Source organism: Electrophorus electricus, unplaced genomic scaffold (assembly GCF_041902795.1).
Source record: "Electrophorus electricus isolate QZ-2024a unplaced genomic scaffold, ASM4190279v1 Scaffold297, whole genome shotgun sequence".
NCBI classification, from domain to species: domain Eukaryota; kingdom Metazoa; phylum Chordata; class Actinopteri; order Gymnotiformes; family Gymnotidae; genus Electrophorus; species Electrophorus electricus.
The window spans coordinates 20,001-32,974 of NW_027658580.1; the positions used below are offsets into that span (position 1 = coordinate 20,001).

The 12,974-nt window shown below is 44.9% G+C and overlaps 1 protein-coding gene across 2 annotated transcripts; it reads left to right on the forward strand.

The window, feature by feature from the left end:
* Window positions 1-5,051: 5,051 nt before the first annotated feature.
* Window positions 5,052-8,335, forward strand: LOC145655627 (fez family zinc finger protein 2-like). Of its 2 annotated transcripts, XM_081709121.1 has the most exons (5): window positions 5,052-5,306; window positions 5,577-6,415; window positions 6,564-6,698; window positions 7,019-7,151; window positions 7,632-8,335. In XM_081709121.1, the coding sequence occupies exons 2-5, from the start codon at window positions 5,630-5,632 to the stop codon at window positions 7,886-7,888; spliced, it is 1,311 nt and encodes a 436-aa protein (XP_081565247.1). In that variant the 5' UTR covers window positions 5,052-5,306; window positions 5,577-5,629; the 3' UTR covers window positions 7,889-8,335. The 2 variants fall into 2 exon arrangements, with proteins under 2 accessions (XP_081565247.1, XP_081565248.1); XM_081709122.1 differs by lacking the exon at window positions 6,564-6,698.
* The last annotated feature ends 4,639 nt before the right edge of the window (window positions 8,336-12,974 follow it).

The window sequence follows — 12,974 nt, forward strand, 5'->3', positions numbered from 1 at the left end:
AACTCTCCTCCATCAGCCGCGATCTCCTCATTCAGCAGCTGGACCAGAACACAAAGGTTTAGATGTTAGACACCAGTAACCAGTACCCAAACATGCAGGCACAAAGATCAGATTACCTTTGCAACCTTGTAAGGGTGTGCGACTCAGCACGAGACGAGAATAACTACTACCGCATAAAAATGACAGTTCAGCTTTGTGTTACATCTCACATATACTGAACACAGGCTATAATTAACGTTGATTAGTGGACAGAGGCGCAGTGCGGTCGTGTTTCATCCTGGTCTGTTAGGCGGGAATTTTCCAAGCGCACTTTGAGATACAAAGACAGACAAACAAATACACTCCAGCTGAAACGTCACGTAAATCGCACCTCCTTTCTGAATGCACCTGTGTCTCTGGCCTACATACAGCGTGCTAACGCGCGGCCCTGGATGCCCTCTGTAGGACAGGATGGGGCTTCCCCTCCTCCACCACGTGGTTGAGGTCTAACGTGATGGATGGATGGAGGGGAGTGGAGGCGCGGCGTAGGGGCGGAGGGTGCACAGGTTGCCCTAACCTCTCCTCCCTGTTGGCCCTCTCTGCCATTGTCCTGGGAGAAAAGACAGCTCCTTCAGGCCTTTTCGCTCCAGGCATCAAAGAGCCTCCTCTATTCAGCTCTACCGTTACGGAGAAGCTCCAGCACTTGGGAGAGTGTCTGGAAAAAGGAGAGGAGCAGGAGGCAAAGTGGCTGGAATGTTCGCTAATCGAACACACGGGGGGTGCAGGAGAGACGCACGGAGAGGAGCACGGATAGACACATGGAGAGACGCACGGAGAGGAGCACGGATAGAAACACGGATAGACACACGGAGAGGAGCACGGATAGACACACGGAGAGGAGCACGGATAGACACACGGAGAGGAGCACGGATAGACACACCGAGAGACACACGGAGAGACACACAGAGAGACACACGGAGAGGAAAGAGGAAAGGTGTATACGTTGAAAAGCAGAAAGAGCAAAGAGAACAGACAGATTCAAAGGCAACAAGATACTTTACACACAGTGTGTGTGTGTGTGTGTGTGTGTGTGTGCATGTGTGTGTCTGTGTGTGTGTGTGTGTGTGTGTGTGTGTGTGTGCATGTGTGTGTGTGTGCATGCATGTGCGTGCGTGCGTGTGTGTGCGTGCATGTGTGCGTGCGTGCGTGTGTGTGTGTGCGTGCGTGGGTGCATGTGTGTGTGTGTGTGTGCGTGTGTGTGTGTGTGTGCGTGTGTGTGTGTGTGCGTGTGTGTGCATGTGTGTGTGTGTGTGCGTGCGTGTGTGTGTGCGTGTGTGTGTGTGTGTGTGTGTGCGTGTGTGTGTGTGTGTGTGTGTGTGTGTGTGTGTGTGTGCAGGTGAGATCACAGTATGTGATGAGTTCAGGAAGTGCAGGCAGCCTTCAGGACAAATGTCCCGGCTGACAAAAAGATCCATTAGAGTAGCTCCACACACTCCACACACTCCTCACATTCCCCACACTCCACACACACCACACACTCCTCACATTCCCCATACTCCTCACACTGCACACACTCCTCACACTTCCAGCCTCTGACAACTGCAATCAAGAAAAGCAACAGAACACAGCACAATAAAAAACAAACTACCAACGGGTGTTTTTTGTTGTTTTACTTATTTATTTATTTTCGATCATCATGCATTGTACTTCCTGTGTAACTTATAGCAACATCAGCCAAAGACGTCTAAACAAACGCGCCCTTCCGCAGTTCCTTTCACCATTATTGGGTTTTGATTGTCCAGATTAGAGTGTCTCAGTCGTCTCCCTGGGGGGCCCAGGCTGGTCCCCCATAGATGCTGTTCAGCCATTCACTGAGAGACATAATCAGGGTGTGCATGCGTGCGTGCGTGTGTGTGTCTGTGTATGTGTGTGTGTGCGTGCGTGCGTTCACATTGTAACAGCTCCCTGCCCAGCCAAGCGTGATTTGGCAGATGCTTAACTCACTCACTCACACACACACACACACACACACACACACACACACACCTCCTCTTGTTCTCTGTTATGATAAAGCCTGTTATCGCCTTCTTGAGATCAGTAATTATGATGTCCTCTACCCACAACAGTGTTTTATTTGATACACTTCACTATCTTCTGAGGAGATTGTGAGACAGTCTAGTAATCATTTCCTCTTTATCACCACAATTTTGACACTATGATTATGCTGACCACCACCCCCCTTCATTCATATATACACACATTCATATATTTGGTTTTTCCAGAGAAACAGGAGGTTTCAGTGTACATCTGCACTCCTTACTTTAGTTTGACACATTTACTGTATTTTAATAAATACACAATGAATGCAGTGACACTCTCTCACGTGCTGATCACTCTTGTGTAAGGGTGATCCTGAGACGTTTTTAATGTGTCATAGATAGATAGATAGATAGATAGATAGATAGATAGATAGATAGATAGATAGATAGATAGATAGATAGATAGATAGATAGATAGATAGATAGATAGATAGATAGATAGATAGATAGATAGATAGATAGATATGATTAAATGTACAATAGCCGATTTATATTTGTAGCAGTTAAGCGGGGCTCCGATCTGGGCCACGTGCGCTCACCTGCTCGCGGGTCGTTATGCAGGTCGTCTATACATTCGTCGTGCGACATGTGGCGAAACATGTCGTAGTGAGGTGTGCGCGACGCGCCTCCTTCCGTCTGTTCTTCGTGTGGAAGTTTTCCCACTTGGCTGTTTAAGAACCAGGCCTATGTGGCCAGCGCTGTTCGTTTGTTTGCAGTTTTAAATGCGTTTACCGAGTTGTGGTGTTACTCAAGAATGATCCAACATCAGAATTTCACTTTATTATAACGTATTTTATTTTCATTCAAGAAACATGAGCACTGTAAACAGCTCTGAGTCAGAGGTATACGAGTGCGTCTGCGACAGAACACGAGCAGAAGCGGAAGTCTGCGCTCCGTTGGGCTCGTTCAACGACGGAGAGAAGGCCAGTCTGGCTGCGCGTGCACACGGAGGCCCTCCGTTCAGACCAACGTGCTTTGCTCTCGGAGGGGCGTAAATCGCAGCGCTCAGCGGCGGGGCAGAGCGAGCACTCCGATAACTTTTGGCGTCAAAGAGGCAAATCGTGCGTGCAGGTCACGTAGTACATTTCCACGCAGAGCACGAGGCGCAGTAAGAACAGAGCCGCGTGGGCACTTTCAAAGTGACGCGGGATCCTGTACCGGTGCAATGCTTTAACATTCAGGAAATGATCACGGAAATCAAAACGCAACATCGGGCTGTAGAATATACAACAAAAAAATAGAGCATATGACAGTTAGTAGTGAACAGACTATTAACGCTAGATGTATGATATAAATAAGTAAAAGATGACATGCTACACAATGCGGTCTGTATGTAATGTTTTTCTCCCCTATTAAGTAAACTTACAGTCACATACAAACAGGTTTGTCATGTAAATACAAATGCACAGCTTGGGGCTGCGTCTCGCGGCTCCCCTGTTTTTGTACGGCTGCGCGCATCCGCTTAAATGGGATCGTGCGCTAATTTCAGTCCGTGTTAAGACTGAGCGGTGGGTCGAGTTTACAGCAGTAGGATCGATGTTTATTGTGTGGACAAGCCGGTAATTGTGTCTGAATAAACTCAAATTAGAGGTTGATCATTTACATATGACTGGAATTAGTGGGTAACGTCCAGAAGCTTCCTCGCGGCTGCTGCAGGTGCGCGTAACGACATTCTAAACTCTGCATCGCCGTCAGCTTTGCACACGGAATCATTTTTCAGCATTTAAGAAACACGCGATGGAAATATAGATGACACGTTGCTTTCCCTTTATGCATAATTTTAAATTATATAAACACCAGCTGTACGTATTAAATTATTTTCTGAAAATGGTTAACAAGAGGAACAAAGTTGGCATGCATAAATGCAGATGTGATTAAATTCGATTTTTGTTCGATATGTCGACGCTGAAAGAACAACTTTTTCGATTTAAAAAAAAACGCACGTGTGTATTTGAACTTGTAAAGTTCCTTTGGATTTTTTTTTTTATATATATAATTTGTTGTGAGTCTCAGGTGAAGTCGTCTGCAAACAAATGAATACAAGCAGGCCCTCAGAAAAAAAGGAGCGAGGACGACTGGTCATTGTAGCAAGGGAACAACTCTGCACACAACTCCAGATTCCAGCAAAGTTTTTACACCGCTTTGGAACAGGCTCCTTTCATTTCGCGCTGCACCTCTGGGCAGGCGGAGGCTTTTCCTCCCGCCTTTAATCCGGCCCTTTATTTCAGAAAAACACAAAACCAGGTTCCACGCAGTGCTTTAGTGGCTAAAAGTGAAAGAGCTGCTTTTTTCGAAGCTGAGCTCTGAATCGCGCTCGAAAATTGGTTCCTCTGAATAGGTGAAGTAGGGAAAACGGTTAATAGGATCCGAGGGAGGCTCTGCTCGCGCAATCTGCTCTTTAAACAGGTGGAAACTGGACCCTCTCAATTATACAAATAGCAAGTATCAACCAGCATGGAAATGCTATTTTAAATGACAAGGATTAGCAACTGGCAATGAAAATTGAAACTAGTCGAACGGATTCCAAATCCTCATTGTTAAATCACATTACACGATGTCTGGAGGGGCCGAGAGAGCCCAATAAATCTAAAGTGAAATAAGGGAAATTCAGAACTTGGCTGTTGGATAAACATAATATGCTATAGCAGGTTATTGTCCAGTAAGCAGCACTTAGTACTTTAATTTTTTATTTATTTTTTAATCAGTTACACTTTATTTTACTTCGAATTCACATTAAAATACATTTGGACACAACATGTTGCAAAACGAATCAATCGAATAATCAACTAAAATCGACTACAGAGCAATAAACTGTATTTCTAAATATATATTACAGGATTCGTTTCATATATATATATATATATATATATATATATATATATATATATATATATATATATATATATATATATATATATATATATATATAAAGTTGAATTCGTGCTGTCAGTCACAGCCACTGCCCACTTTGGGCAGGAAACATAAATAATACTCTGTAATATCTGTCATGCATACCACCCCCATGGACGTGTATAAATGGGCGCTACGCGCCAGGACAGTGCTGGCGATGGCGTTTCCTTGTCATCCTGATACGAACGAGTCCGCGTGATGTCAGCTAAGTGCCACAGACAGCGATCTCGCACTGATGAGAACGTCTGCCTGGAAAATGTGACAGTGTGGTCACGCAGCTCTCCTTGAATACATCTGCTGTCTGCTTTGGAGAAAAAGGTAAACCACAACACTGCCTCTCTGCCCTAAGACTGCTGTAAGATTTTCACAAGTGTTGAATAGGAGTGAACTCAGGAGGGACTTTGTCGTATTCTTCCCTTAACGAGCTCTGTAATGTCCTGTTAATTTTGTGTGTACTAGTTAATGAGTATTAATCTGCTACCCCTGGTTCTATTGTTCCCGAGCTGGCCATTTGAATGCAAATGGCTCACATTGTGAAAGCAAGGTGCGTATTAAACTGATGTGTGTCCTGGCTTCTCTGGAATCCAGCAGGAGAGAACGGGGCGGACAGTCCGTCACTGCTCACACCAAGTTCGGCAGAAATGGCAAGTTCTCTCCCTTTGGAAACGGTGATGTCCTGCCCACGGCACGACGGCATGAGCGGGGCTGCGGCGGCTCCCAAGCCTCTGGCCTTTTCCATCGACAGGATCATGTCCAAGACATCGGAACCGAAAGGCACCTCGGCCGAGCGCAGAGGACTAGAGGGTTCCGAGAGGAGGAAGACGATCGGCCTGTGCGCGCCCGTCCCTCGCGTGATCCCCATTCAACCCCTCAGTCACGAGCTCCAGGCAAAGGCGCTTATGAACTATTCTGAGTTTTGGAAAGCTAATTTCAGGGGAACACTGTGCAGTTCTGCGGCGCTGTGTAAATCCACCTGTGGTTTCTGTAGCAAATCGGACCCGGGCTTCAAGCAGTCATTACTGCCAGGCACTCGGGTGATCAAACCGCAAGTGTTACACCAAGCGGTGGCGATGCCCACTAACGGATCTTTGTACTATTTCAACTACCTGGACTCCGCTTATCATCAGTCTGAACTACTAGGTGGACATTTATTTTCCTCCGTAATCGCTAATTCCCAAGCACAAGCCATAAGCGCGCAGCAAAAACTCTTGTTGCTGGAACGCGCGAAGCTTGTCAGCGCGTCGTCCGAGAAATTCCCGAGCCCGCAGTACCCGCACAAGGAGCGCCTACCTGGACAGCTGGACCAGATAGTGAAAGAGAATCAGAGCTTAGTGTCCGAAAAAAGCAGCGTGAAAGTGCAGAACAGGGCGAATAATTGTTCCACCGACGGCAAACCAAAAAACTTCACGTGCGAAGTGTGTGGAAAGGTAAAGAGAAAACATTTTATACTATATCTGAACCAACACTGCTTTCCTTGAGTTTACCTGGGGGGGGGGGGGGGCGCATATAACATTTCTTTCTTCTTTTGTATGGGTGTTTTTAAACTCGATTTCCATGCGTCTCCTTTACCCGTAGGTGTTTAATGCGCACTATAACCTAACGCGTCACATGCCGGTGCACACAGGCGCCAGACCGTTTGTGTGCAAGGTGTGTGGGAAAGGTTTCCGTCAGGCCAGCACACTATGCAGGCATAAGATTATTCACACACAAGTGAGTAAGGCTTTGTGTTCAATTAGAATGAATAAAAAACTTATTGTAGTGTATTATTAGACTATTGCATAAATAATAAGACACAACGTATAAGTATGGAACTATTACATGTATTAGATAATAAACTTAATAAACAAAATATGGTGAAATTTTGTCAGTGTCGTTAGGCTTTAATTTAACTCATAACATTCACATGTAATGTATTTGTATTGAAGTAATAATATATATATATATATATATATATATATATATATATATATATATATATATATATGTAGTCTTAATCAACAAACCTAATCGGATTTTACCCCTGTTCATAGGAAAAGCCTCATAAATGTAACCAGTGCGGGAAAGCTTTCAACAGGAGTTCGACCCTAAACACTCACGTCCGAATCCACGCCGGATACAAACCGTTCGTCTGTGAATTCTGTGGGAAAGGATTTCACCAAAAAGGTAAGTGCGAATTTTTCGTAATCGGAGCTCATTCTTTCGGTTCACAAAAACAGTTTCTAAAATATTAATCTACATCAGTTAAATGATAACATTCGAGGTGAAATATAGGCTAAAATTTTAACTGCGGGACCGAGGCCTCGCGATGCCACTTTAAATACGTTCTGAGTCCCGAAAAGATCGCCATAGCTGCAAATCTGCGTTGGCACTTTAAATGAACTATCCTGAGTAGACTCCCAGACTTCCTACGGGTCAGAACCCAGACCTCTCTTTAATAATCCCACAGTTTTTCACTATTTGCAAGTTTGAGTTTGACAAAGTTTGACAGCTTCTTGACTTCAACAGGCAAAGTACAAATCGGATATGAAACTCTCCTCTTAGAAGTAACTTAATTGTCACCTATTGACCTTTTGCAGACAGGGGACGTCACCTCCTTGCGCATGAAAACGTTTTTACTCGGATATATATTTTTTTCCCTTTCAGGTAATTACAAAAATCACAAGCTGACGCACAGCGGCGAGAAACAGTTCAAGTGCTCGATCTGCAACAAAGCCTTCCATCAGATCTATAACTTGACGTTTCACATGCACACGCACAACGACAAGAAGCCGTTCACCTGCGGGACGTGCGGGAAAGGATTCTGTCGGAACTTTGATTTGAAAAAACACATACGGAAATTGCACGATAACGCCGCCTGTTTATCTGCGCGTGACGATACTTCTAGAGGACTGCAGAACTGAGGCGTCATTGTTTGACCGGGCTTGGACAATCTCAACAAGGTGACAAAAACTGTCGAAGGAGAACGATGGAACGAATAGTTTAATAGTGGAATTGTACATAAATCCGAATAAAATATTATTTAAAATTATTTTATCTGAAAGCGTTTTTATTAACCTATATCATTACTATTTATACCTCGTTATTCATTTACAGTTAATTTTTTTTGACAATCTTCTGATAAGTGTATTTCTAAACATTTATAGATTACCAAATCAGACGCAAGTGTGTTGGGGAAAAAAAACGGAATTTGAAAATGGAAAATGAACGGAATTTGAGACCAAGTTAAATTTTCGTTGTTTTTTTTTTTTTGCCCTCGCTTTAAATAATAATAGCTAGACATTTTAGGAAATAAAATGTATTGAACTCCTCTTTGTTAAAATTATAATTGTAATTCATTTTGTAATTTGATCTATTATATATTACAGGTGTAGGCTATAATTTTTAGAATTATCCACATTCAGTAAGACATTTGCTACGAGATCGGAACACTTGTACGAATTCTATCAAACAAAAAACTTAAGAAATCATTACTACACGCCGAGGATCTTTAGCTGATGAAGGCCAGCATACTTTCAATTCATTACTCTATCATTTTTAAAACCCCAGATCGACGTACCTAGTGAAGCGTTAAGATTGTATTTTCACTGAGACGTCTGACAGATTTGACGCCGTGACCGCGCACTTGACTTCCGTTTAATGGCTCAAATTATCAGATAAAACATGAACCCTTTAAAGGCCGTTATCTTAATCAACTAAAGAGCCCCGGGGGACGCGCATGCACGCAGGCGCGCTCATCAGCCAGGCGATAATAAAGTACTTGGACTACAACAGTCCCAGCTTTCCTCATCGTAGTCAACTTTAATAAACTGTAATATATTCCGCACACGGCTCCTGGAACAATATTATCCTTAGATGCGGACAGAAATTCTGATGAGAGATCGGCGCGTGATTCTAAATCTCTGCGCCCCAATTATAGCGCAATTATGTGCACATCACGGGCTCGCGACGAAGACTAACATTAGGCGCTGAATGGCCTATTCACCTCCCCAGACACAGGCTTCTAGACATGTGTCTTACCACACGTCTTTATTTTATTCAGTACTACGAAGTTCGTTTTAAGATATTACAACTGCGCGAAATATAGGCACACGGATACCAAACTACAAACGAACTTCATTCATACTTCAAAGCAGCAAATCACGTCCACGTGAAGTTTTCATTTCATATGTAATGTAATTTATATATGTATATGTAACAACTGGACTAACGATGAAAAAAATTCATTTATCTCGTTTGGTGCCATACGGATATAATGAACTTGAATGAACTTAGCACAGATGTATCCTAATGTTTCATGTGTAGTGTAAAATAATTCTACCTGATTTCGACGTACAAGTTGGATAGTGAGGTATGGCAAACTACAACAACTTTTAAGTTTTCCCGCTGAGATGGGCCTTGCAAAAGTTACTACAGGCAAAACTCTTGTAGCCAGTGTAAAATTCAACACATCAGAGACGAGTGGTGCGCTAATGATTTTAATTGTACAACAATTAGTGAAAACTCTTCATAGTACGAAACGTGGTAGGAACTAAAGAGATATGTCCAAATAGCAATAAACGCGTGTCCGCCACACGACAACGCACCGCTCGGTTTGAACAGTAAGATACGAAACGTCTCCTCACCCACACTCAGTCCGAATTTTACGGCTACAAAAACCTCTTAAAGTGACTTTAATTATGAAACGTTTACACGTTAGTAATGTTTAGGTTACCCGTATTTTGCCTCAATCTGAAATTCAAGGCTGGACTGCTCATAATTAACACTGTATCCAAGAAATATTTAAACAGATTTTAATAGATCAAATTTAAATCAACAAAGGCGGAAAGGTCTGGGAAAAGAGCCGGGGTATCGCCAAAAGGCATGTACGAGCGGCATAAACAAATACAATTTAAAAAATTAAGAAAGAGAAGAATCCGAAGAAGCTGGAGCCCTCGCGCCCAGGTAGCGCCTCGCAGGAGAGTTCGGAGAAGTAACGCGCGCTGAGGCAGACTCGTTGTCCTTTTCTCCGCACTTACCTCTCAAACATCTGAGCAACCAGCTTTGCTTCTAGAAACATGTTAATTGACAACGGAGCTCATTACGACATGCACATGTACCGCAGCGCGGGGGGATTTTTTCGGGGACAAGAGCGCATTAATGAACTGTCAGCAGCGGAGAGCGTGTACACGACCGGGATCAGCCGAAATCGAGGCATTTACAAGCCACAAAAGCGCGGCCGAAACAGGAAGAAAAGAAGACCCAGACTTTTGTTTGGCAGCTCAATTGATTGTAAATGGAAGATTAACCGGGTAGCGTCACCATTTTTTTTTAAGAGGCACGGAAGAAAAGGTCCCAATTAAGTCCACCAAATGTTAACTACATCGCTTTCCCCCCCGTTTAGCCCAAATGAAATTCTAATTAAACCGTCCTCCGCCGACCATGCTGTAAGGCATTTTCTCTCCCTGCAGGAGAAGTGCGGGCTAGTTGTGCTACTCGTTAAGAGCAGCGTTGGTTCTTGGCACAAAGCGCTCGCGAGGCGCATTGTGAAATGCCAAGGGGAAAGTTAATGAGCGTCAGGCGCGCGCCCTTTGGATCCATTCCTGCAGAACGGTGAGGAAAAGACAGACGGAGGCAAACAACTGCGTTCCAGATAGGGCTTTGTTCCCACAACGATCAAAAGACCAATCCCGCACTGAGACGTTTTAAATCTACTCCGATAAACAGAGTACAGACCAGGCACGGAAAAGAAAATCATTTAATCATACGACATGAATGAATAATTAGATATGAGAATGAACACGAGTGTGCTAACTAATAAGAAAGAATACACAAACACACAAATAAATAAAACAACACACATCAGGCTTTCGGTGCCTCTCAGGCCCTTAGCACTGATGCCGGACCGTGCGCGGCCAGCTCGAGAAGCGCGCAAGCTAAGAAGGAGTTTTGTGGCTCAGAGGACTCTGAGCAGAGGATTGGGGGCAGGACGCGGGAGCGACATCAGTGTCAGGCTCTGGCGAGACCTCCGTCAGCGGCTCGCAGCTACACCGCTGAAGGGGACCTCCTGTCCTCGTGATCAACGCATTACACACAGAGTCTTGAGAGAGACGGAGGCCTGACCTCAAAACAACTTGGTCCTCGCTCAGCAAAGCTCGTGTAACCCCCAAGTCCCTTCCCATTAAGACAGCGATCAATGCAGACAGCCTAGCCATTTAAAATAACTGACAACATAACTACACCTGCTTATCCTGCCACGATTAAATCAACACAGGACAATTCTAATTCAATTTTTTTTTACATTGGTCTCGATTAAACTCTGAGCTGGAAACAGTCTCATTCCCAAATCACTAATGCGGAGATGTCCAGTGTTGACCCTCTGGCCTGGGATTCCCTTCACTTCCACTGCTTTCTGTCACAATGGATGGATCTTAATTAAGTCCAGCTAGAGGTTTCCCCTAAAGCTGACCTGCAGCTCAGCCAACTACAACACAGGATTGTTTCAGACTGAGCCGATAACAGGTGGTGTGTGCTTGTCAGAAGTATTTCTGTCTTTCATTTTTGGAATCAATATGCAAATTAGTACTTGAATAACAGTATGTACGGTTAAGTTTCACACACAAATGCATTTAATCTAAGTGGGTGTTTTGACTAGTCACCCCGCCACGTTCTGCTGAGAACAGCAGCAGTGAAGTACAAATCCACGAGATGGGGAAACAAAGTATAATTTGGCAGTTACAAAAACCCAACATGAGTGTGGAATGGCCCCCGGCAGCAGTGCAGTAAAGGCTCGGGCCCTGGAGAGAGTCGCTCACAGAATCTCACGCCAAAAGTATTTGTGCTCAAGTGCACTGCGACCGCTGTGGTATTCAGCTCCAAGACTGGAGAGCCACTTACGGCTGTGTGGGTGCTTACAAGAAACGTATGGATCTCCTACAGAGCCAAATTTAATTCTGTTTAACAGGAAGCGAGTTAAGCCAAGAACACACTGTGCCTTGCCAAACAAGACAAATACGTAAACAAGAGTGATATATAACCAGTAAACAAGAGTGATATATAACACACGCGCACACACACATACACACACACACACACACACACACACACACACACACAAAGCTCTGAAAGGAAGTCCACCAAGTGGTTTCTCTTCATAGGTCTTCAGAAAGACTATGCTTGCACAGGTGGTGACAAAATGCTGACGAAACGCCGGAACACCGACCGAAACACCGGAGTGCTGATAGAACACTGGAACGCTGACCAAAATGCTGGTTGTCTGCAACCCTTGTGCAAGCTGCAGATTTTTTTTACTCCATATACATAGATATATGTGTCTATGTGTGTAAGGATGTGTAAAATCAGAAAGACGTAATATTAAAAGTAAAAAGCAATTCTAATTTTGTTTAGTTTATTTACACACTAACTTCCACGAGAGCTAATGCTCATGAGAATACGGCTCTCCATTCTACATCAGGAGCTGCTGGGTTACTCCAGACTAATGGGCCTTTCCCTGTGGGACTGAACAGAGCCCAGGTGACTGTGTGCTTGGGGCTGGCCCAGACCATCCTCCCCCATGATCTGACCCCCCTCTCCCCGCCGTGGTCTGATCTGACCCCCCTCTCCCTGTCGTGGTCTGATCTGACCCCCCCTCTCCCTGTCGTGGTCTGATCTGACCCCCCTCTCCCCGCCGCGGTCTGATCTGACCCCCCCTCTCCCTGTCTTGGTCTGATCTGACCCCCCTCTCCCCGCTGCGGTCTGATCTGACCCCCCTCTCCCTGCCCTGGTCTGATCTGACCCCCCTCTCCCTGTCGTGGTCTGATCTGACCCCCCTCTCCCCGCTGTGGTCTGATCTGACCCCCCTCTCCCTGCCCTGGTCTGATCTGACCCCCCTCTCCCCGCTGTGGTCTGATCTGACCCCCCTCTCCCTGTCATGGTTTGATCTGACCCCCCCTCTCCCTGTCGTGGTCTGATCTGACCCCCCTCTCCCCGCCGTGGTCTGATCTGACCCCC